This window comes from Atta cephalotes (assembly GCF_000143395.1).
Source record: "Atta cephalotes unplaced genomic scaffold scaffold00002, whole genome shotgun sequence".
Lineage (NCBI taxonomy): Eukaryota > Metazoa > Arthropoda > Insecta > Hymenoptera > Formicidae > Atta > Atta cephalotes.
In genome coordinates this window covers 9,000,229-9,027,759 of record NW_012130066.1, presented here as the reverse complement: position 1 = coordinate 9,027,759, position 27,531 = coordinate 9,000,229, and the positions used below count along the sequence as shown (strand labels likewise).

The 27,531-nt window shown below is 30.8% G+C and overlaps 1 protein-coding gene across 1 annotated transcript in view; it reads right to left on the bottom strand.

Moving 5' to 3' along the window:
* LOC105623705 overlaps positions 1-27,531 on the bottom strand; it is a 72,267-nt gene that overhangs the window by 26,250 nt on the left and 18,486 nt on the right. The window contains exons 3-4 of the mRNA XM_012205090.1: positions 23,935-24,034; positions 14,609-14,716 (exon numbers count right to left, since the gene is read on the bottom strand). Of these exons, the coding sequence (XP_012060480.1) occupies positions 14,609-14,716; positions 23,935-24,034 (208 nt within the window). The remainder of the gene's footprint in view (positions 1-14,608; positions 14,717-23,934; positions 24,035-27,531) is intronic.

Here is a 27,531-nt window from a genome sequence, read left to right as displayed (position 1 = left end):
TCTTAGCATATAATGTTGTTTAATAATGTGGTTTATAAAAACAACAAAATAATCTTCTGAATTAATGTTTTATGAAAATTAATGCAACACGTTCATGTCCTAATCATAAAATCTCTAAAATTTTGTTTATAAAACTGAACCATTAAAGGAACAGTCAAACCAAAATTAATTCTTCTTAAAAAAGAATTAATTTTGGCAGTTTAGTTGGTACTTAATTCAACATATTTTTTCTTTGAATTTTATAAACAAAATTTTGATACCCCTATGGGTTTACCTCTCTCTCCAATAGTTGCTGAGAAATTTGGAGATTAGGGCATAAGGAGATATTGAGTTTTCAATCCTTATTTTATTTTCGTTATATGGACGATATCATTATGGTAGTTCCAAAAAGCCTCTTTGATTTTACGCTTGAGACCTTTAATTCTTTACATGACAGATTGAAATTTATTCTAGAATTTGGTAACAATAAAATAAATTTTTTGGATATTACTAAATATTATTATAAATAATAACAATTTAATTGAATTTGACTGGTATCATAAGCATACGCATTCGAGAAGATATCTTAATTTTTTATCGTCGCATTCACTTTCACAAAAAAGAAATATAATAATAGGCATGACAGATAGAGCGTTTTTATTATCGAAACTTAAATATCAACAAACAAAAAAATTTTTAGCACATTATTAGTACATTATTAAAAAATGATTATCCAGTTGATTTAATTTTTAATACTATTAACGCACGTTTAAAATTTCTTCATAAGAGTAGGATACAACAGATTGAATCAAAAGTGGAAAATAAAAATGAATTTGTCTCTTGATTTATGCTTTTTTATATTTCTAAATTTCGGAGGAATTTAAAAGAATTAGCAACATTTTTAACACTAAATTAGCTTCTACTAGTCTAAATAAATTAACGAGTTTAATTAAAGTACAAAAAGACATCGTCCCAATTGAAAAGAGAAAAAATGTATACAAAATTGCTTGTAAATCCTGTGACGCTTCATATGTTGAACAGACAGGAAGAAAACTTAAAATTAGATTGTCTGAACATCGAAATCATATTAATCGTAATATTAATAGTATCCAATCAGTGATCACAAAACACCATATGAATATCAACACTTCGATTAGGAAAATGTCAATATTGGATGAAGAAGTGTCTTAATAAACGATTAATATCGAGTGCCTCCATATCCTCATGCAACAAAATAGTCTCAATTTATGCTCAGATACGAAGAGTTTATATCACACTTATATTCAATTATTAAAAGATCAAATAGTTTTATCTTTTTGACTTATTTAATCTTTTGTTTATGTATTGTTGTCTTTTCTTCCTTTTATATTTTCTTTGTTGACACGTTTTATTTATTACATATAATGTAACATATAATGTAACATATAATGTTGTTTGTTTCTTTCGAGTTATGATTAACATCCTTTTAACAAAATTTTCATTAGTGTTAAGAAATTTAAATTGTTAAACTATTTTTTTTATCCAATATTTAGAATTCCTTTCTTGTTCTGGATAAATCACTGTTTTTTTTATAACAAAACTTTTTAATTGATTTGACTTGATTATGAAATACATTAATTTTTTGATAGATTATTGATAGATATAGATTTTGATAGATACAACAAATCTGTAAATCTGATGGTGATTTTCCTTAGACATGCAAGAAATTAAATTTTGATTTTTGTAATTACTGAGGATGGCACCAAAGTGTGCTGAAACGTACTAAATTTTGGAATAAAGACTTAAAATTACATTTTGCTAACTAATTATGCTGATTTTGACTTACCTGGATTTTGGATTCTTTTTGGTTTTGAATTTGAAGGATCCGTAAGAAAATTACATTTATTACATATACAATTATTACTATTTTGAGTAGAATCTTTTGTTAATTCCGTGAAAGAGTTCTCTTATGCCTGGTGCTCAATTATTGGTATTAAGAGTTAAGAATCTATGTAATTTATCAATCTGTATTATCGACTCTAATTGTAAGTCTAAAATTGTGATTATTGGCGAAAACTAATAAACTAAAGAATAACATTCGCGAACGATCCGACGAAGTTGCATCACTCGTGAGTGCGATCGCATCATATACCGTAAATAAAGATATACCTTCCTATTTATAATATATAAATTTAAACAGATGAAACAGTAGTATATAAGTAAATTTAAACAGATGAAACACTATCCTCAATCAATTGAATGTAATTTATTGAATCCAGAATCCTAATCTTATTCAATTGCTTGGCGAGGAGATTATGGATTATTTTTATCGATAGAATTCGCTGAATGTTTTAAATAATCCAATATCCCTAAAAAGGATATTCAAAGGTTGTCCAAATGAATAACACTGTGTGCGTCTTTAAAACATCCTAAAGATGTTCGAGAATCTACGAGAGTGAATCAAATATAAACTGGAATTTTTTTTTAATTTATTGAAGTTGACTATAAAAATACAAACGTACGAAGTTATTTCCCTACATAATCTCTGGACTTAGAAACATATTTTTCTCAACGGATAAGTAGTTTTTTATCTCGTTATCGTAAAATATATGTGAAAATTAATGATAATAAAAATTGTGACAGTCAATCACGCACAAACATTTTGACAGTAACATTGTCATCAAATCTCTGTCCTCCAAGTGCTTCTTTTAGTATCCATACAAATAATAATTGCAGCGATAAGGATCCGGACTGTAAGGAGGGTGTTCCAGTAGTAGTCCAGAAAAAATTCTCAATTTTTTGTCGAGTTTGAGCAGCTGTACATAAGGCTGGGCAGTGTCATGCAACAGGATTACGTTTCGTATTGGAAATCCGTGTCTTTTTCGATGATATGTGAGTTTCGTTTCGTCTAAAAGACAGTAGTTTGCGACATTCACAAAACGACGTTCATGGAAAAAATCAATGTGCAAAATTCTTTTGAAATAAAAAAACAGTTGTAAGAACCTTTCCAGCTAAGAACCGACATCGGTGACCTTTATTTTCAATTGCTTCTCGTCCTTCTAATAATTGTTTGTGCCACGCGTATACTTGAATCTTCTTAAGGGTGTTGTCCCCTGAACTGTATCTTAAGCCTTCTCAAAATTTTGGATAGATTTACGCCCTCTCTCGTAAGAAACTTGATAATAACCCATTGTACAATGAAATATCCTGTGGCGTCCCTAATTTCATTAGAAGTTTAAGTTGATAATCCTGCATTAAAAATTTGAAATAGTCCTGTCTGTATATTTTAAGATATAGACCGTTGTTCTGTTAAAAAAGATTGGTAGATATTTTTGGTTAAAATTAAGGATTATTAAGCCGAGCCTGTTTGTAATTATATACGCAGAATAAAAGTATTATTTTGTTTATTATAAGTACATATTACATCTTAATTTATCGAAAACATAACCCCCACAACCTCTTGCTCTAACATCATGATACTCTCACCAAAGGAGTGTAGAGTGGTAGTGTAGAGTTTTCTACAATCTCCTTCAGAATCTCCTTCAGGCATCCCTATTTGTAACACTTAGAAACCGCATCACTCTCCGCTTACCTCACGAGGCAAACAAAAATAATTCCGGTTTATATAATATTTGATTCACCTTCGTATGCTTAAAATATGTACAATATGTACATTTTTAATACATTTAAAAAATTTTTTTTGTACTGTTACAACAGTACATTATTATACTGTTTGGGAACAAATCAAACAATTTTATAAGAACAAAAATTTATTTTCAGTTTTCAATTAATTTAGAACAATTATATAAAAAATAATATGAATTAAATGAAGATTTAAGACTTATTTAAAGGAACCGTCTAAATCTATCCCGTGTTTAACTTTAAAAATGCATCATTATTGAATAAAGTTACATAAGCATAATGTATAATGTCATACTATTAATTTTAATGTAATTTATATTTCTGCGTATACTCATCAACTAAAAGGTTCTAATACATTTTTTCGGTAGAGGATTTAGGATCTCACAAGAGGAACTCTAAAAATAATACCTTTGGATTTAAAGTCAATCTTTTTGGTAACTACAGGTCAGAAAAGAAATTTCGTGTTCGGCGATTTTTCCACATAGGCCTTTAGTTTTCGAGTTTTTAAATTTTTTAAATCGGCCGCATTTTGGGCATAAATGAACCATTAACATGCTTTACGAGCAATACTTTTTTTATTTTTATCTCAAATGATTCTTACATTAGAAACCAAAAGATGCGAGTTCGAAACCCATATCGTACATAATTTTATTTTATTTTTTATTTATCTTATTTATTGTTTATTTGTGAATTTTAATATATTGTACAATATTATTTAATATGTTACTGAAAATTTAATGCATTCATATTATATGTAATTAAATGTAAATTTATGTTTTTTGCGCTGTTAACTGTCACATTCACATAACGGAACAAAGAGTTAATATATATTGACATAATTGGATAATGAAAAGCAATTAAGGAGTAACATACAATAAATTGAAATCCGATTGCAATATTTGTATAGAATAATAATGAGTTTATTCATTATTTTGTTTTGTCGCACAATAGTTAGGGTGATACATATCATAAAAACATACGAAACATAAGAATTTTCTGCAATTTGCATATTGAATAACATCATGCTGCACGCACAATTCTTTTTCCATATATCTGATGGAAAACATATCTGGTTTACATTAGAAAGCATATTTTTTGTACAATTTCGTATGTTTCGTATATTTCGTTTCGTATGTTTTTATAATGCATGCTCGATAACGTATGTTTAGAAATTACGTTGGCAAAGAAGAAACAAAATGTAACGCACACGAATGACAGAAGATCAATGTATTTCTCGTTATAAATAAATACAATTATTAATGATATCAACTCAAGCAATTATTGAAGTAAATTAACATATATCAGTAGAATAGCTAGGGGATCCTAACTCACGGATACAGCAACCAGCAGATAGCTCTAGTGTCGCGCGAGTGGAAGGGCGAAGTCACAGATTCTGGGGTTTGAGAGAGAAGAAAGCGCGTCATCGCGATCCATGTTAGAGGGGAAGAGGGAGTTTGTTCCTTCTCTCTTTCACTCGTTACGTTCTCTCTTTAAACTATTGTTCTCTCTTCTATCCATTGTAGGATGCAGTTCTCTCTCTTCCACCCGTAGCAGTCTTATTATTTATACGCTCTCTCTTCCTCCATTGCGTTCTCTTTTCTTCTTTCGCACACGATTTTATTAAATAGATATGGTATTTACAATTTTTAATGATACGACTTAGAAACTAATTATAATATGATAATATTTTCATGAATTTTTAATAATATAACCTAGTAACACTAATTATAATAATATTCTTTTTTTATGTAATACAAATGGCCAAGCGCGCTTTCTTATTGATTAATTCACTACTACTATGAAGAAGAAGTGGCGAAGATACTAAGGATAAAATAATTTTAGAAGAAAAGAATATATATTTTAACATACATTTATTTATCATGTAATACAGTATGTACAATATAATCTAAATAACATAAATTATTAGTTCACATTCTATAATAGAATTTTTATCATAAATTTTGTACAAAGTGTTTGCAGCATTGTTTTTTTATTAATAATACAATTTTGCTTTAAAAATGACACAAAATATTCGAATTTCTTACTAACACGCGTATATTGACTCAGTTCATAGAAAACATTGCTTAATACATTGCTCAAGCTCAAATAAAAAAAGCACAGTTGTTGGTTTCATGTACAAACATGTGCCATTTAATGTTAATTTCATGTTATTCGTATCATATATTTTAACAAGTTCCACATTTAGATCATCTTGAATCGATGATGATGATGATAATGGGATTGTTGACCACTCGATATCTGCTCGCCTCTTCATGAACGTCTTTCACATAGCATGAAATATGAATATGCGGTTGCCTCGATTACCAATCGCAATTTGCACATGAGATATAGATCCTACAATGATTCCAATGTCCAGAAATTTTTACGCTGTCGATATCAATACATATTTCCTCATCAAGATACGTGGCATATAGCGAAGTTTCGAAGATGTATTAGATGTTTGAGAAAATGCACTTTGAAAAAAAAGAACATGTAAATAGATCTTACAAAAATACATAATACGTATAAGCAAAATATTAATTATTAATATATTTTATAAAATTAAATGAACTTATTGTCTCTTGCACGTCTCATCTTGTTGAATTGGAACGTAATAGCTAATGCTTGAGATATTTTATTTTCTCGGAGAACTTATAATGAGCAATAGCTGTCTGAACTCTGTTGAAGCTCTCTGAACGACTGATAATGTAATGTTGCCCGCCGAAGCTCTTCTTTTAAATGTTCCCTTCCGCATTTTTTTTACACACCGTAAAATGGAGGGAATTTCTTTTTTATTTACATTATACTTTGAAGAATTGCGACGTGTCGAAAGATATCAAATTGACACACATCATAAGAATGCACTTTAATAATATCGAATCTCTTTTATCTAAGAGATCAGTGCCAACGACAATAAAGTCTGTCTGCTTCAATTCTCTTTTCAAAAAATTTTGGGAAAAGAAATCAAAACATATTTAAAAAGAAATCTTATTTTTTATTTAAAAAGAAATTTTATTTTTTAAACTTAATACATTTCTTTCAGACATTGCGATCACCAGTATAGTTTAAACACATTTTAACGCACAATTCTTAACAAGTTTTCTACATTACAGTACAGTACTAGTACAGTATTAGTAACATCTAGATTACGAAAGAATCTATATCTTCGTAATCAGCATCTAGAGTCTGGTCATGTTGAGTCGTCGCTATCGAATATATCAGCCAACTTTGCGTTTTTTAAATCCTTTAATATATATAAAAGCTTTATTGTCATTATTCTCTTCCACACCAATTACATTAATCAGGCGTTTCATCATGCTGTACGGAATCATCTTGTCTTCCCATTGCAATCCATGATAACACTCAGCTAGGAAGCGCAGTCCTTTTCAGATTTTGTCAATAAATTTCATGTAAAAATATTATGAGAGAATAGCTCCCTTTCTCAATATCGTCATTTCCTTCACGAAGGAAATTTTCTTCCAACGATAAATCCTTGTACAAACAATCAAATTAGGCATGTATTTAAAAAAGCGCGTTTTCCTTATGTCATTGTGTTTAATAATATTTCAAAGAGATTTTAAATCGTTTCCAAAGATGACATATATCCCTTTGTTATTGACTATTGTCACGCTTATTGAAATATGTAAGTAGACAAAAAAATGAAGACTTACTTACAATATTATTACATTAAAGATTCTTTAAATTATAATAATGCTTTATAAATATGTAAGCTATGATATAATTTTTTTATTATAGAATGCAAAAACGATTATATCATGACATCTCTCAATGCGATCTGAATTTCTTTCACTTAATCCGAAGAATTTGTTATATCTATATTTTAACATTAATAAATAAATTTCACATTAAATATATTACAGATATGATGCATCTTCAAATCGTAATAAAAAAAATGTAATTCTAAATGTATGAGTAAGTATAAAATGTTAAAATGTTTCAATGTTTCCGTTCGCTACCGAAATCTAAGTTATTTTGAAGAATTCATATAAATTTAATGTTAACGACGACTCGATATGACCAGACTTGAGACTGGATGCTGATTATGAAAATGTAGATGTCTTTATGTAATCTAGATATTATTAATACTGTATGATGTGGAAAACATGTTAAGAATTGTTACAAAATGTGTTTAAATTATACTCGTGTGCGCAATGCCTGAAAGAAATATATTAAATTTAAAAATAAAATATAAGATTTCTTTTTAAATATGTTTTAATTTCTTTTCCCGAAATTCTTTTTGAAAAGAGAATCGGAACAGATAGATTTTATTCGTTGACGCCGATCCCTTAGATAAAAGAAATTCGATATCGTTAAAGTGCATTCTTATGATGTGTGTCAAGTTTTTTATCCTTCAACTGTTCTTCAAAGTATAATGTATATAAAAAAGAAATTCCCTCCATTTAGGGTGTGTAAAAAGAATACAGAAGGGAACATTGTTTAAAAGAAGAGCTCTGGGCAACGTTACCGCATCAGTTCAGAGAGTTGTCTTCAACAGAGTTCAGACAACTATTGTTCATTATAAGTTCTCCGAAAAAATAAAATATCTCAAGCCTTTAACTATTACGTTTCAATTCAACAGGATGAAGCGTGCAAGAGACAGTAAGTTCATTTAATTTTATAAAATATTTTGTTTATATGTATTGTTATGTCCAGCGGATTCCCATGGCTGTTTTCTTTCGTGAAGATCTAGAATTCGTTGAAATAAAAAGATAGCTGCGAATAATGTAAGTTGAGCGTTATAGCCTAGAGAAAACTAAAAATTTTCTTTTCCCATTTTAAAAACGAAGAATTCAGTATCTCCTAAACGCTCCATGATAAACTAAAAGTCAGTGCACATGTACGAGCGACAAGAATCAAAAGGACACCAAATTTATGCTCCTTGGACACTGCGACTAAAATAATAATAAATATATCATTGGAAGCGTAAGACTGGCGCCAAGATACTTTTTAACGGTGAAATCGCAGACGTTCTCACGTGATCACAAAATTTAAGAAGCAATAGACGACGTTCAGGGGTAGATTCTGGGTGGTCTCGTGCCGACGCTGCACGTGCACTACACTGCACATGCGTTTTCCTATAAAGTTCAAGGTCATTAAATTTAGGAGAACACACTTTTCCATACTACAGACTCCGGTCAACATCCTTTCCTCTCTCAATATCTTGATCAATCCGAGAGCAAAGAAAAATCCTACTACTAATTAACGAAATTTATTCCACCAATCCAAATCAGAGTAAACGGGAGCGATTAATAAATTAAAAACCGTGAATCTCAGGGTGATTTTTCTCTGAGTTTTGGGAAGCTATAGTTGTCGAAAGCTTTTGAAAAAGGTTTCCTCAGATTCCCGAAGCCCTTTTTCTCCAGTAGAGTTAATGCAAAACGTAACTACAACCCTTACTACAACTTAAGATCAATTGCATTGCCTGATGGAAGACGTTCATGGAGAGGCGAGCAGATATCGAGCGGTTAACAATCCCATCATCATCATCATCGATTCAAGATCTAAATGTGGAACTTGTTAAAATATGATACGAATAACATGAAATTAACATTAAATGGCATATGTTTGTACATGAAACCAACAACTGTGCTTTTCTTATTTGAGCTTGAGCAATATGTTAAGCAATGTTTTCTATGAACTGAGTCAATATACACACGTGTTAGTAAGAAATTCGAATATTTTATGTCATTTTTAAGTTGTATTATACACAAAATTGTATTATTAATAAAAACAATGCTGCAACACTTTGTACAAAATTTATGATAAAAATTTTATTATAGAATGTGAACTAATACAATAATTCATGATTTAGATTATATTGTACATACTGTTACATGATAAATAAATATATGTTAAAATATATATTCTTTTCTTCTAAAATTATTTTATCCTTAGTATTTTTCATCACTTCTTCTTCATATCTTCGTAGTAGTAGTGAATTAATCAATAAGAAAGCGCGCTTGGCCATTTGTATTACATAAAAAAAGAATATTATTATAATTAGTGATAATTGATAAGAATATGGTCGAAAACTAAGAACAATATGGCCGACAGAACACCGTGCACGGCGACAATGACGAAAATGGGGGTAACTGCAATGGAAAATGCTGTACAGATAGCGCCATCAAAGCGCTAAGCGCCACTGCCAATCATACGTACACGCGTGTGCGCGAGCTCGCGCCCATGCGCGAACTTTAAGTCAAAGCAAACTCGTAACAATACGTACCACCCTAACTATTAACTAGCTATTAATTGTCTTTTACTCCTCTATTCTAATTTCTATTATCCAATTATGTCAATATATATTCACTCTTCTTTCGGTCATATGGATATAATAATTAACAGCGTAAAAACGTAATTTACATTTAATTACACATATGGATGTATTAAAATTTCAATAACATTAAATAATATTATACATTAAAATTTATGAACAAAAAATAAATAAAATAAATAAATAAATAAAGAGGTAAAAAGAAATTACTTATGATGAGTTTTGAACTTGCATCCTTCGATTTTCAACGCGAATACCAACGCGTATAATCTAATCATCTGAGCCAATATTGTATTGCTTGCGAAGTATGTTAATGAAACGGCTTATCTATGCCACCCACAGCGCGGCCGATTTTCAAAATTTAAAAACTCGAAAATTAAGAATTATGTGAAAAAATCGCTGAACACAGAATTTTGTTTATGACTCGTAGAGTTACCAAAAATTGTGACATTTAAATCTAAGGGTACCATTTTTGGGATTCCCCTTGTCAGTTTTGCTTGTAAAGCGGCATCTAAATGATTAGATCCATAAGAATCAATTACTCGACGAACGAGTTGCATTCCGAAACTCAAAATAAAGTGTTGCTTTTAACTGGTGAATATATATATGAATAAAAATATATTTTTAGAAAAAAATTCGTTAATTTGTTTTACATTTTAGCATATACTCACAAAGTGATGATTTTAAATCATCAATATCAATTAAGTACAATAGTTCACAAATATTGTATATTATTAAGTAGCAATATATTACTCTATTTATTAGAGAAAAAGGTGATATTATGGCAAGTGTAGATATTGTGACCTCTTTTTATGTTATATAATGCTATTATATAACAAATCATAATAATTACTTAAGGAATTATTGTTCAGTAGCTCGCCGTTACACCATGACGCTACTATGTCAATACTCAATAGCTAGCACTTATAACGCATTTTTACTTTCAAGTATTTCGAAACGTTTCTAAGATACACTTTAGCATTTAATTACACCTACTTCCTCATTTTTCTTAAACTTGAACATATTATCACACGAATATATGTAGTTTTGAGTGTGTTGTTTGCTATTCAACATTTTATTTGACTGTACGAGTATGTATTTTGAATTATGCAAACAATAGCATGGCATTTTGCTAATAGTAGCCCTCTATGCTTATTGATTATCCGCGACCTCTTTTTTAAGATTTTCATATCATAATTATTTGATAATTAATTGCAACTTTACTATTTATTAATTTATAGTTTATATTACGTATACTGTTTTTAATACTGAGATTTTTAGTGAGCAACTATGCAGAAGTTATGTATACGTATATACATTTATTTGTATACATTCTAAAATGTTTTAAATTGTTAATTTTGTAATCAAACACTATTTTTTTTCATTAATGCAATGTCGCCGCATTATAAATAATGTTTTATATAATAAATGTTTGGTAACTTTGAATTTAGAATCGATTGAACAACACTTTGAAGTATGTAATCATTAAGTTTTAAATTTAAATTTTGATTATTAACCAAGTTAATAACTGTGCTCATTATTCGTTAAAAATTATTTACAAATGAAATTGACATTATAAATGTGTATTTAATTGTAATATAATTTAAATTGTAATTATTACAAATAACTCAATATAACTTTCCATGCGAAAAAATGAGATCCACCTTACATCCCTCTGTCTAGAGACGCCCAACTATTTACGTGAAGCTAGGTTTATCCTATCTCTCCCTCCCCCTCCTCCCCCGATCTGTGAAATGACTTTTCATTTGTGATTTCATTTGCGAAGGAAGTTTCATCCTACCTCACACCTGCCAAGGGGCGACAGATTTTCCACGCGAAACGAAGTTCACTTCATCTCCCTTTCTGCTTAGAGACATACGATTTTTCACGTAAAGCGAAATTCACCCCAAATCCCCTCCATCTAGGGTCATCCAACTTTCTAGATAGAGGGGTGATGCATAGAAAGTCTTGTTTTGCATAGAAAGTCTGAGATGGGGGATAGAAAAGGGATGGGATAGACTAGCCTTCATTTCGCACAAAAAGTTGTACGTATTATAATCTTCCATATCATTTGATTTATAGAGATAATTTTTTACATTTCATGATTATAATTTTTTAATAAACAACGCCGGCTAAATCCTTTTGAAGATCACTCAGGATCATGATCTTGAGGTCATATTTCAAAGTCAAATTGACTTTCTGAAATAGAATATTTATTTAAAAAAAACTTTTTGTGTGTATGTATGTGCAAAATCACAATTATTTAAATATGCTAAAACTATTTAACGAGCATCTTCCGTTGCTTGTAAATTGCGATCATATTTACTGTGTATAAAATGTATTGATATATTAATTGATATTCTATAGTGAGAACATATATATTCTTTATGTCAAGGATTTGGTCGCAGAATTATTTATATATTTTTTATTATTTTTCGTATAAAATATATTAATATAATTTTTATTATATGTATATCTACATATATATATATATATATATACGATTAATTATTAATGTATTAAATATACGAAAGCTTACTTTACGAGTCAGTAAAAAAAGTAAGTCGTCGATAATTTTGAAAATCAATAATTAAAACAAATAAAAAAATAGAAAAGAAATTATATTAACATTAGAAAATAAACATTAATTATTATATAATAACAATTTTATTATATTAAATAAGTTTATATTATGGGTGACAAATTTTCAAAAAATTAGACACAAATTAGTATATAAATACGTATATTTTTTTTATACAAACACTTAAATTGTGTGCTGATATTTTCTATATTCTCTGAAATAAGTGCTATTAAAATATAACAAGTTACCTTTAAATTCAATTATTTCTAGGTTGAGGAATAATTCGAGATTGACAGGAGACAAAGATTCAATTTCTGATTGTGTAATATGATAACGTCTGTTATATATTGTAGCTTATTAAATTGTTCCAATTGTATTTTCTATTTCATTATGCAAAAGAATTTATTTTCTTTATATAATAAAATTTTTTTAATATTCATTTCAATATTTTTCGTTTCAAAATAACCGTCTTCTATCTTATATCTACTCTAAATTTAAATCTGTGTAAAATATTTTTCTTAATTTGCTCTTAATAACAAAAGAGCAATTGAATATGATTGATTTATGATCTAAAACACCATTAAAAAATACGTTAAAAAATACGATTTAAAGTATTAATCGTTTTAAAGCACATAGGAAGTATAAATCCATAATAATTTTACTGTCATAATTAATAAATCTTAATTAATAAATTTTACCGTCATAAATGAAGGCAAAGACAAATTAAACTTTCCAATCGCTGCAATTCTGCATTCTAGATTGTTAGACATTATCAATAATATAAATGTACTTTTCGTTGATGGACCAAATTGATACCAGCCTTCATCAAATGCTTTGTCTGTTATTTCGGTACTCTATAATTAACATAAAATAAAAAATTACAGGTTTTGTAGTAAATTACATAAATTGTAGTAAATTACATATTTCTTATTTAATGTTATCAATATTTGAAATTCATAATTATATTTATTATTTATATACAGGAAATAACTTGTTATTTGTAACGATATTCCTTTTTCGTTATTTTTTTGTAATGACTTGGTAACGCTGTTACTTTTTTTTTATTAATAACGTTACATTTTCTTTGGTAATGAGTAATGAAATTAACTCCGTTACTCTCCTGTCGTTACTTTTTTATAGGACGGTCGTCATGAACAATAAGATTATAGGTACTAAATAAACAAAAAACATTTTAACTATTTTTATTTCATTTACTTTCCTCTCTTTATCTAAGAACAAAAGACTGAAATATTATATAATAAAATGATATAATGTATTATATACGATACAATGTATTTATGATAACTATAGTATCATACTTTATATCTATTACTCTGTTAACATATAGTCTTTTTCATATAGCTTTGCAATAAACTAAATTAAATTAAATTAAATTATTGTAAATAATTAAATTTAAATATGTAAAATTATTAATAATAAATAAACATGTTCAAAAATGAATATCTTTCTAAATATTTCATATTTAATTTATATTTTGTCTTAGAAGTCTATTAATATTTAAAAAAAGAATAATTATACAGAAGACGGGACTATTCATCGATTTTGATGAAATTAGAGTTATTCCACGCGTTTTTACACGAAATGAAAAAAATCTGACAGATTTCCTAATATCAATAGTCATCAACTTTAATGCTTAATATTTTGATTCGCGGAGAAAAGCGAAATTTATTTTTTTATCAGATTCGCACATGTGCAAAAACGCGTCGAATGACCCCAATTTCATCAAAATCGATAAATAGCCTGTTTTTTGTAACATAATACAAAAAAAGTAATGAAAAGTATCGACTTTTTTCAATATTTTTATGTAACAGTAACGTGTTACTTTTCAGAATTGGGTAACGAGTAACGAGTAACGAGTAATGACAACAAGTCACTTTTTATCGCCTAAATGACAGTAACAATAACATATTAAAAAGTTTAAAAAGTAATTTTTTCCAATCCTTATATAGTTACATTTTAAATAAATAAAATTACTTTTCCTTTTACATTTATAGATCATAATTTTATGAAATTCTATTGTAATTATGTATAACCGCAAATTCTTTTGTTTAATATAATAAAATACATAAAATTATAATAATTTATATAATGTAAAGTACTCTAAATCTTACTGCGTCTAATAATGTTTGTACAGAAGAACATAATAAATAGAATTGCATTAGTGAAGCCATTGCATATGACGTGACTGAAATTCCTTCTGCAAAAGACATTGATGGTACCTGATAATACATAAAATATTTGTCACAAAATTTCAAATAAAGAGTATCTTTAAAAAAAAAGAATACATTTGTATTATTCAATTATTCTACTTCGAAAAGTTTCAATTTCAAGTTTTAAATCAATAAAAAATGTATTTCTATAATTTATATAATATATGCAAAAAAATTATTTTCAAACATTTTTGTTACTATTAATTTTAATTGATATTTAATAAATTTTATCTTTATAATGAAAAAATAATGGCAAAATACAAATGGGCATTAGAAGTCAGCGCTGAATATTATATTGCATAGTGCTACCTAATATCTATTAATATGCCACAAATTCAATTTTTTATGTTTCACTATTTGAGCCATCCCCAGCAATAAAAAATTACCTCTTATCGCACTATAAAATCTGTTGAATTGCGTTTCGCATAATCGTAGTTCCGATCTTCAATAATGCAGTAGAAATGTGATGAGAGACATCTTTAATATAGTCTAATGTGCCAACCAATTGCTTATCTGAGTGGAGCAGATAGTGGAACTCAAGCTAATAATTGCAACAAGATATTTTTGAATAAATGGATATTAATTTGCGTAATTTATGTATGCTAGCCAGAAACTCATCAACAACGATCGCATGCGGATCCAAGCATCGTCAATCCATTACAAATTAAAAAATCACGATGTCAAAGTTAGATTAAAAAATAGTTTAAGTAACATGAAAGAGAATCACATTCGTTGTGATATTAGTCACATAATACTGTTGAATACAAAAAGAGATGTGTCGCGCGAACAAAGCATATCAGTCAATGATAAAAATAAACATATTATAACTTGTTGAGAATTTCTATGTATCTATGATTTAATCCCTCAATGTCAGTTTATATGTTAAAACTATTGGATGACGATTTATATAAAGCATCTCTGACATTATAATCGCTTATTATAATTTCTCTCAGAATTCAGAATTCTCATATTATCCCAATCAAAGTCATAATTGCAACTCACCCTATGATTTGTGATAACTAAACGAGTGGATGTAACTCTATGTATTATATATGATTGCTGTATATTGATTGTGTTGATGATGTTCTGCTAATCTCGTTTTTAATTTTTTCCTGTTTATCCTACGTAGATAGTATCGCAATCATGACATTCGATCTGGTAAACCACATTTTTTTTGGCAAATTCGGCAAAATCCTTGTGAATTTTAATGAATTTGTTTAATTTATTAATACTATAATGAGCAACCTTATAACACATTACCATTGATAAATTTGCAAAACTTGTTGGAAATTCCATTAATAAAAGTATTGTAAACCATCTGATATGTTCTTTTTTGCCTATATTGATAAAGGTATCTTATACAATTGGATTTAATTAATTTTTTATCCTGTCATTCAAAGTTTCAAAAATAAATTTCAACCGATAGTCATTATCTAATAAAATACTAATCACAAAATTTAAATTTCTTTTGTATTAGGTGTACGACTTTGCTTCCGCCGTTTTCCTATAGATGGCTTTAGCGGTAAGTGATCGAAATAAATAGATCATAGACGTCATACAATAATCTGTCTTGGGCATCTGTCAACATAACCTCATAGAAACATTAGTCGATTAGTGTCTGCATCATAAAGTTATTCTCGATTGAAAATGTCAGTTTACGAGCCAAATTCTCGTCTTTGCGGGAGGTTTTAATTTTTTGCTTCAATATGAAGAAATCTGCGGCTGAGACTCATCGAATGCTCTCAAATACTTATGGTGAGGCCGCTATTAGTGAATGTGTCGTGAGTGGTTTCAACGCTTCAAGAACGGTGATTTTGACGTCGAAGACCAGCATAGTGGAAGAGAGAAGGTTGTCGAATATGCAGAATTGGAGACATTACTTGAGCAAGATTCGTGTCAAAATCAAGACGAATTGGCACAATCATTGGAAGTGACTTAAGCCATTTCAAAACGCCTCAAAGCCATGAGAATGATTCAGAAGCAATTGGGTGCCGTACGAATTGAAGCCGAGAGATGTTGAACGGCGTTTGTTTGCTTGTGAACAGCTGCTTGAAAGGCAAAGACGAATTTCTGCATCGCATTGTGACTGGGGACGAAAAATGAGTTCATTACGATAATCCCAAGCGCAGAAAATCATGGGGAGTTCCCGACCATACTTCCACGTCGACGGCCAAACCGAATATTCACGGCTCCAAGTTCATGCTCTGTATTTGGTGGGACCAGCTCGGCGTAGTGTATTATGAACTGTAAAAAATTGTAAAAACTAAAATCGACTGAAACAATCACAGGCGATCGGTATCGAACGCAATTGATGCGTTTGAGCCGAGCATTGAAAAACAAACGGCCGCAATACAACGAGAGACACGATAAAATGATTTTGCAGCATGACAATGCTCGACCCCATGTTGCGAAAGTGGTCAAGACATACTTGGAAACATTGAAATGGGAAGTCCTATCCCACCCGTATTCTCCAGACTTGCTCCCTCTGATATCTATCACTTGTTTCGATCAATGGCACACGACCTGGCTGACCAACACTTCCGGTCTTATGAAGAAGTAAAAAGTTGGATCGATTCGTGGATAGCCTTAAAAGATGACCAGTTTTTTCGACGCGGGATTCGTACGCTACCCGAAAAATGGGAAAAAGTAGTGGCCAGCGATGGACAATACTTTGAATCATAAATGTATAACCAGTTTTTTACAATAAAGCCTCGAATTTCGGAAAAAAATGGCGGAAACAAAGTTGTACACCTAATAGAATTCTGGATGTGATAAAACACTCTATCAATCAAATTCAAAATTATGTCCTTCTTTTGTGAAATCGGATACTAAGTCCAATAATTCAAAAATCTTTCCGAGAAAGGATTTTTTATCAAGATTTCTCCGTTTTTTTTTTTTAATGATAGGATTTCTTCCCCATTAACTATAAAAAATAAATTTTTTAATCTATCTTTGGTCTATATTCTAACTTCTATATTCTATCTTTGGTCTATATTCAACATCCAATACTTTTTATAAGACATGTCTTTACACATGCCTTTTAGGCGATAATTGAATATTTTTGATTAGTGGGGGAAGGACAGAATTTATGAAGAATATAGAAAATAATATTAGAAAATAATAAACTACAGAGTTCTTTTCATAATAATGTGAGAAATCATTCATTAATTCATTAATATTTTATTAGAAAATGACTATCCGTTGAAATTTATTTTTGAAACTTTGAATGACAAGATAAAAAATTAATTAAAATATCCAATTGTATGTATAAGATCTTTACCAATATAGGCAAAGAAGAATATATCAGATGGTTCACAATACTTTAATGGAATTTTTATTAAGTTTGGCAAATTTATCAATGATATGTGTTATAGGGTTGCTCATTATAGTATTAATAAATTAAACAAATTCATTAGGATTCACAAGTATCCTTCGCCAAAAAAAATGTGGTTTACCACATCGAATGTCGCGATTGCGATGCTATCTACGTAGGACAAACAGGAAGAAAATTAAAAACGAGATTAGCAGAACATCATCAACCATATACAGCAATACATAGAGTTACATCTCGTTTAGTTATCACAAATCGTAGGAGTTGCAATTATGACTTTGATTGGGATAATGTGAGAATTCTGAATTCTGAGAGAAATTATAATAAGCGAATATAATGTCAGAGATGCTCTATATAAATCATCAATTCAACTTAACACGTAAACTAACACGTAAACTAACACTGAGGGATTAAATCATGAACATATAGAAATTCTTAACAAATCATAATATGTTTATTTTTATCGACCGATTTATTGACCGATATGCTTTGTTTGCGCGACACATCTCTTTTTGAATTCAATGGGTATTATGTGACTAACTAACATCAGAATGAACATGACTCTCTTTTATGTTACTTAAATTATTTTTCTAACTTTATCTAACTTTTATATCGTGATTTTTTTAATTTGTTGTAATGGATTGATGATATTTGGATCATGCGATCGTTGTTGGTGAGTTTCTGCCAGCATACATAAATTACGCATATTAATTATTCATCTATTCAAAAATATCTTATTGCAATTATTAACTTGAGTTCCACTATCTGCTCCACTCAGCTAACTGGTTGGCACAATATTAGATTATGTTAAAGATGGTTGTCTCTCAACATTTCTACTGCATTATTGGAGATCGGAACTACGATTATGCGAAACGCAGTTCAATAGATTTTATAGTGCGATAAGCGCTAATTTTTTACTGAGGATGACTCAACTAATGAGCCGAAAATGAATTTTTTTTTACAAAATTGAATTTGTGGCATATTAATAGATATTAGTTAGTACTGCGCAATTTAATTGTTAAAATTTTTTTTTATTTAGAAAAATTTTCATGTTCTATTTGATTCGTGAGTTTATTTATGTTCTTGTGGATATGAGCTAAAGTGATACTGTGCGTTTACAATAGTCAATATCTGTACTTTATTGCACATTCTTTTTATGGTTTTACTTGCACGCGCCATGTTTTTCATTATTGATGCGTATCTATCGAAAAATCAATTAAGTTCATTCATGTATTTTTTGTCTTTGCAATCAGAAATAAAAACAGATTCTGAAGTATCTCGTGTTCCTGTCTGATTTTTCTTCCTTCATCATTTGGCGGATTGTACAAAATTTAGTTTAATTTTAACAGATTATGAACCCAGATCACGCGATATAAATGACGAGGAAAAGTATACATTGTACGAACTCAGTTTTTTTCCGGTAGAGAAAACAACAGTTAAGTATGAATGCATCGATAGAACTCAAGCATATAACCAAGTTCGACGGGATGAATTTCTTGGCATAGAAATTCCAGAGGAGGACAATCTTTGTAACGACATACTGGACATAGTAAAAGGATTTGAAACAAAGCCGGAAGAATACAACACAGAAGAAAGCATGAGCATGATTCAGAGAGAAAATGCAAAAGCAATGTTTATCCTTTCATCATCGATGGAAACGACGTAGCTTGACTACGTGCGAATCATCGGCAGAGATGTGGCGAAAACTGTATTCAATTCATGAACAGCAAAGTGAGTCCAACAAGCTATTACTTATGACAAAATTCCACGAGTACAAGATGGTCACAGGCGATTCAATTACGCAACATAGTAGTAGAAAATATGGCGCGTCAATTAAGAGATCTAGGAGAGACACTCTCCGACGTCACGATAATAGCAAAGATTTTAAGTAGCCTGCCATTGAGATTTAATGCACACTAGTCACAGCATAGGATAATGTAAACTCTGAGAAGCAAACATTAGGATTAACATCACAATTTATTAAAGAAGAGATCAGGATGACAGCAATCGAAGCATCAACAGTGCAGTCACAAATAAAAGAGGACACATCGAATTCTTCAAGTAAGTCCGTTCAGGACAATCGGCGTTTCCTAGAATGTTTTTATTGCTAAAGGGACATATGACTAGAAATTGTAGAAAAAAGGAAAGAGATTTGAAAAAGAAACAACCTCAAAAGATACAGAAAGACGAACATACAACATCAGCGCTTTTATTGCAATGGGCAATTCACTTATGAACGTGTCTAATCTGAGCGAATTCTGCGTGGTATTCAAATAGCGGAGCATCCAAGCATATAACTTTTCAGAAGAAATATTTTCAAAATTTAATTGAAACCAGCAACGAATATGTATCTCTTGATGACGGTGCCCTGTGCGAGATAAAAGACCATGAGACCGTACTCGTCAAAATGAATTTGAATGGAATATGGCATCATGACAAATTGAAAGACGTTCTATACGTGCCTTCGCTTAATAAAAATTTATTTTCAGTGGGAACTTGTTTACACTGTTATTTTTTAACATGACGTTATGAAAATAAGTCTAAACAATCTTTTCAAGGCTACTGGGACAAGAAAAGACAACAATCTATTCCAGATGTCTTTTCATATTGTTCTAAAGAAAATTGCGCTGCCGCTTGTTTCTGATCTGCTTGTAGCATGAATGTCTCGGATTCTAAAATGAACAAGCAAGGTTATTGGAATTGGGCGAGGTCCCTGAAAACTCCGACTTCATTTGCGAAACCTGTCAATATAACACAAACTTCTGTTCAAGAAGAGCATCCCATCTAGGGATACGCAGTCGGGTGAGCTTATTCATTCAGATGTGGGCGGACTAATGTCAACACATAATCCAGATTTTATATCAGATGGACAGATGATGCCTCAGGTTTCATTATAAATAAGATATTTTCGAAGAATTTCAAGAGTTCCATGCTATGATTAAAAATAAATTCGATCGATCGATTAAGATTCTACGGATAGATAAAGGCAAAGAATATATCAACAACAATATGTCACGCTATCTCACCAAACATGGAATCCAAGTGAAGACAACGGCACCACATACATCGCATATACAGCAGAATGGAAGATTAGAAAGAGACAAGGACTGTCATAGAATCTGTCAGATCCATGTTACATACAAAAAATCTTCCTGCTCGCTTATGGGCAGAAGCAATGAATACTGCTGTATATATCTTGAACTGACTTCTCAAAAACCGAATTTTTTAAAAGTCGACAAAAAGCACGACACCGTATGAAATCTGGATGAGTAAAAGACCAGAAAATTCTGGTGTGCATACAAGAATTTTCAGATCCTTCACTCACATCCCTAAAAAACGAAGAGGCAAAGAAATCAAAGAAGCTAATATTCGGTTATAATATTTGGTTATCAACAAGAATCATCAAACTATTGCATGTATGATCCGTATACAGATAAGATAATTGTATCACGTGATGTTAAATTCGATGAATTTCAAGACAAAAAGATCACGTTGACTAGTGATAATATTACACTTCCATTAGGCAATGACTTGTTTCAAAATGACTCGTTCCAAGGGAATGAGAATCTTCCACTAAAAGACCAATTGGAAAGACAGCGATGACGAGATGATTATTATGAAAGCATGGAAAAAGAAATTCAACAAGAAAATAAGACACAGAGTCGCGTTCTAAGAAACAGAGATGAAATTAAAAAACCTGATAAATATCAAGCTAATTTAATTGAACTGAAAGAATCAAGCACGGGGAAGCGATCTTTGGAACGAAAATGACCAGAAGCTGAAAAGTGGACCAGAGCAATCCAAGAAGAATTAAATGCACATGACAAAAACAAAAATTTGGAAGCCAACATCTTTACTAAAAGACAAATCAATAGGCTGCAAATGGGTATTTAAGATCAAAGGAACATCATCAGAGGAACCTGTGTTTTAAGGCTCGACTATGCGCGAAAGGGTTCACACAGAAACCTGGTGTCGATTATCAGGAAATCTTCTCACAGGTGGTCTGGTATGAATCAGCACGAATCCTCCTAGCAATGGCAGCAGAACGAGACCTGGAGATAAAACAATTTGACGTGAAGACAACGTTTCTGCACGGTGATCTTCACAAGGAAATTTACATGGTTACACCAGAAGGCATCAATGTAGAGAAAAGGTGTGTCATCTCCAAAAATCGTTGTATGATCTCAAACAGGCCTCATGACAGTGAAACTCTAAGTTCAATTTCTTTCTAAGAACTTTTCATTTTGTTCAAAGTAGTGCAGATTCATGCGAATATAAAGGATGTTTTTATGATGTTTCTGTTTTTCTAGCCTTATGTATGGATGACAGATTGCTGCTGGCGGAATCGAGGCGCTCGATGGGGTCTTTGATATTCTCAGAGATTTTTTTGAAATTACCGAAGGCAGCCCAGAGTCTTTTGCTGGGATACAGATACAACATCGTACCAATCGTAACAAAAGTACAATTTTTATTCATCAACGACGCTATATCAAGCACATCCTGATTCGTTTTGGCATGATTGATGCAAGATCTGTACACACGCCAGCAAATTTACATTCTATTGCATCACTGATTAGAACACATAATGTCAATGATGTAAAATTCTACATCGCGAAGCGATTGGATCCTTTATTTTTCTTACGCAATTAACACCAATCTAGATTTAGCATTTATTATTGTTAACTTTCTTAACAGATTTTTATCCAAGCCTTCAGAAAAACATTAGCGTGCAGTGCAAAAAAGATTTTTCGCTATCTGCGTGCAATAATGGAACTTGGGATCAAATATCAAAAGAGTGGTGATGCGATAACTCTGATTATTCAGATGCAGACACGGGAGACAGAAACAAGACGATCCACTGGTTATATTTTTATAATCTCAGGAAGAGCTGTGTCGTGGACATCGCAATGCCAAAATAGTTTATTTAAGTTATAATATAATAGTTTATTTAAGTGCGACTGAAGCGAAATATATAGCGGCGAGTACAGCTAGTAGAGAGCTAGTGTGGTTGCGACTGTCATGTGATATCGATTGTCGATATGATCAATCATCAGTTTTGTTGATAGCTAAAGTGCAATTTAATTAATTAAGAACCCAGAGTTTCACAAAAGAACGAAACACATCGACATTCAATATCATTTTATACGGAAAAGATTTGCCTGTGAACATTTAATCATAAAATGTGTCAGCACGAATGAGCAATGTGCAGATTTTTTGAAAGCACTATATGCAGAAAAACTAAAAGCCTTATTAAAAGGATAAGCTTTTCTGTTGAATCAACACACGTCAAAGTTATTTAAAATAGAATTCCAAATAGTGGGAGTGTTAAAGTTTTTTTTGTTTAGAAAAGATATTTTCATGTTCTATTTGATTCATGAGTTTATTTATTATGTTCTTGTGGATATGACCTAAGGTGATACTGTGCGTTCACAAATACAAGTGGCCAATGTCTGTACTCTATTGCACATTCTTTTCATGGTTTTGCGCGCACCATGTTTTTTTATTATTGATGCATATCTGTCGAAAAATCAGTTAAGTGCGTTTATGTATTTTTTGTCTTTGCTATCAGAGATAAAAACTGATTCTGAAGTATCTCGTGTTTCTGTCTCACTTTTCTTCCTTCGTTATTTGACGGATCATATAAAATTTAGTTTAATCTTAACAATAATATCCAGTGCTGACTCCTAACGCCCATTTATATTTTGCCATTACTTTTTGTATTAATTTAAGGAGTCTATAGATTTTGTACATTTCTTTACTTAAATTTACCTTTACATTTATCAAATATCTATTAATTTCTTAAAATAAGTAAGCATTACATATATAATTAATTTACATCAATAGAATTATTAGAATAAATCATTTTTCTTTTAAATTAATAACCGTTATTACTTACTGTGCTTAATAAGATACCTATAAAGCAGAACCGAAATACGTTATTGAAATACAGTAGACTGAAGTTCACAGACAAGAGTTTCCTTAAAATAAATGACATGCTAAAACACAACACAGAATATAATGTAGAATCATAAAATATAGATCGCGTATTTTCTAAATAAAAAGTCATCAATATTCTATTAAATATTACAATTGTAAAAATAAGTTTTTTCAAATGTGATATTTAATGAAATATTAGTTACTTTATTTAGAAAAATGCGGTACACGTTTCATACTTTTAGTGTTCATATACACATAATATATATACAGAATGGCTTCAACTTATGGCCCCATCTATCTTGAGCAGATAGAACGGATTAAATTGAATCGGAAAGTCCTCTACTATTTTGTAATGCTCGCAATAGAGATTAATGAAATATTAATGTTTAAAAATAACCTAATATGCGCATTCGATCTACTATTGCAAAGGTATAGCCCATCAAGCGCATGGTGCATGGGCCGCGGGAGAGGAGCGGGGATGGCCTAGCAGGCGCGCCGCCTGTTCAAGCTTAGAGACTCGCCTCACTCCTCGCGCGCCAAGCTATCAATGACGGATATTTAGCGCTTCAGAAATAATATCTCGATTGTGAAAATTGGGAAATAATCAAGAACTGTCCAAAAAAACTCGTTCGTTGAAGCGTGCATACGAAATGTACATACAGAAAAATGTTACATAAGTACTTGTTTCAAGTAAATAATAAAAATATTTTAAAATTATATTAAGAAAACATTCTTTATAATAATATAATCGTTATTCAAAAGAAGAAGAAAAAAATTGCGTTCTTTCTTAGCACTAGAATAATATTTTTCTGCATTTTTTTACACTACCGTTCATGAAAGCTCATTTCGAACATCCGCATAAATTTCGAATGATTGTGTAAAAAATTAAGATATAAAACAACAATTGAATTATTTTTGAAATATTTTAGATCACTTGTACTCATCACTAGCAATTGCAATGTTTTATAAATTATTTTTAATTTTATGTGCTAAAATTGAATTAAAAATAATTTATAAAGTTTTTGCTAGTCTATCCCCTTAGAGATAGAGACTGACAACATATATCATATTTGCGTTCTCTAATCGAATTTTTGAAATTTATTAATTATATCAATGTTGTACGAAGTAAACACAATATTTTTTAATATAAAAAAAATTAAAATTAATTTATAAAGCTTTTGCAATTGTTAGTGTATTGCATACAAGTGATTCAAAATATTATATATTTAAAAAATAATATAATTGTTGTTTTATAAAGTCTTAATTTTTTAAATAATCGATAAAATTTATGCGAGTGTGAACTTTCATAAGCGATAGTGTACGAATAATAATCGACATAGAAAAAGATTACTTTCATTCAAAGAAATATTTTTATTCTGTTGGAGAAAAAAATTGAGTAATTGCTGTCAAAGAAAAATCTTGACTCGCCAGCCTACGCCTAGAAAAAGATTTCTTCGATTTAAAGAAATGTTGCTTTGCCACGATTAAAGAAAAAATTATCTTTCATTTGAACATATAATAATGTTTTTAAATCAAATAAAAAATTTATTTATTGCAATTTAAAAAAATTATATTTCAATTAAAGAAATAATGTTGAAATCAAAGAAATTTGTTCTTGAATCGTACAAAAAAATATTTCTTTGAATTGAAGAAACCTTTCTCTGAATGCTTGTGACACAGACTCGCGAATCAAGAAATAATTTCTGATGAATCACTTTTGTGGCTGATAAAGCGCTATTATTTCTACACTACTTTGCAATAGATAGCATGGCATACTTTTTTAAGTGGTATCCCCAATAATCTAATCTATTTTTGCATTTTAATGCAAGAATTGTTCGTAGTCCCTTCCTCGTTCTCGTATTGGGAATACAAAGTTCGATCCGTTTTTTTGTGTTCAAAAATGCATTTATTTCAAAACAAAATGAAAGAACAGATTAATTAAAATATTGTCCATCGCTGCCTACTTTTTCTCATCTCTCAGGCAATTTTCGAATTCCATCTCGAAAAAATGACTTGTCTTCGGAGACGATCCAATTTTGGAGCCAATTTTCGATTTCTGCGAAAGAAGTGAACCGGTGATTTGCTGCATCCTTCGGAACAACCAATAATCAGAAGGAGCAATGTCTGGAGAATACGGCGGTAAAACATCCCATTTGAACGTTTCCAAATATTTTTTTACGACTTTAGCGACATGAGATCGAGCGTTGTCATGAAAAAGAATAACTTTATCATGTCTTTGGTCATATTCCGGCCGTTTTTCTCGCAATGCAACTCAAACGAATCAATTGTAACCGATACCGATCGCCCATAATGGAATAGCCAGATTTCAGCAGCTCATAGTAAACAAGACCCTTTTGGTCCCACCAGATACAGAGCATGATCTTCGAACCATGAATGTTCGGCCGTGGTATTGATGTTGAGGTCGATGGCAACGATTGACCGGGCTTAGCGTAGTATTTTTTCTTCTTGAGGTTGTCGTAGAATATCCACTTTTCATCTCCAATCACAATCCGATGTAAAAAACCTTTTCTCTGTTGTCTTTGAATCAGCTGTTCGCAAGTGAAAAATCGCCTTTCAATGTTTCTCGGTTTCAGTTCATAAGGCACCTAATTTCCTTGTTTTTGGATCATTCCCATGGCTCTCAATATGTACAGAAACGACTTATTGAGTTACCCCCAATGATTCTGCAAGCTCCTCTTGCGTTTGATTCTGATCTTCTTCGAGTAATGCCTTTAATTCTTTATGTTCGAATTTTTTTGACTGTCCAGAGCGAGGTTTGTCTTCAACGCTGAAATCTCCATCCTTGAAACGTCGAAACCATTCCCTACATGATTTAGTTGGAGCAATGACACCATAAACTTCGACAAGCATTCGATGGGCTTCAGCCGCACTTTTCTTCCAATTAAAGCAGAAAATCAAAACCTCCCGCAAATGCTGTTTGGTTAAAACAAAATTCAACATTTCAAACACAGTAAAAAGATTTTTGTATGAAACTCAAAGCGATATAAACTGAATATTATTAGCAGATGTTTAATCTCTCTGAAACCGCCAAAATCAGCTATGAATCATTCACAACAGCTGGAGCCATCTTTAGGGAAACGGACCGAACTAATTTGTATTCCTAATAAATAGATTTCGACTCTTCGAATAATGTTGCGCGTCACGCGGTGTGCCATTTCTTGCGTAATCATATTGAAAGCTTCCTATTGAATATACCGTGGCAAAAAACGTGCACACCTAACATGGAGGAGAGAATTTTGGGAGAATTTCGAAGTGAACCCCAGCATACGCCGTATGACTCATGCGTTCGGTGTTCCTCGGCGTGTGGTATTCTAATGAAAACGGATTGCACCCGTATCACTATTAGTGAGTGCAGCAATTTCTTGCGAGAGATAAAGAGTCGCGCATCTACTTTTGTGAAGGTATTTTTATTATTTTATAAAGTATTCTCGCTCTCTCTCTCTCTTTCTCTCTCTCTCTCTCTCTCGCTCGTCGTCGTCGTCGTCGTCGTCGTCGTCGTGTGTCGTGTGTGTGTGTGTGTGTGTGTGTGTGTGTG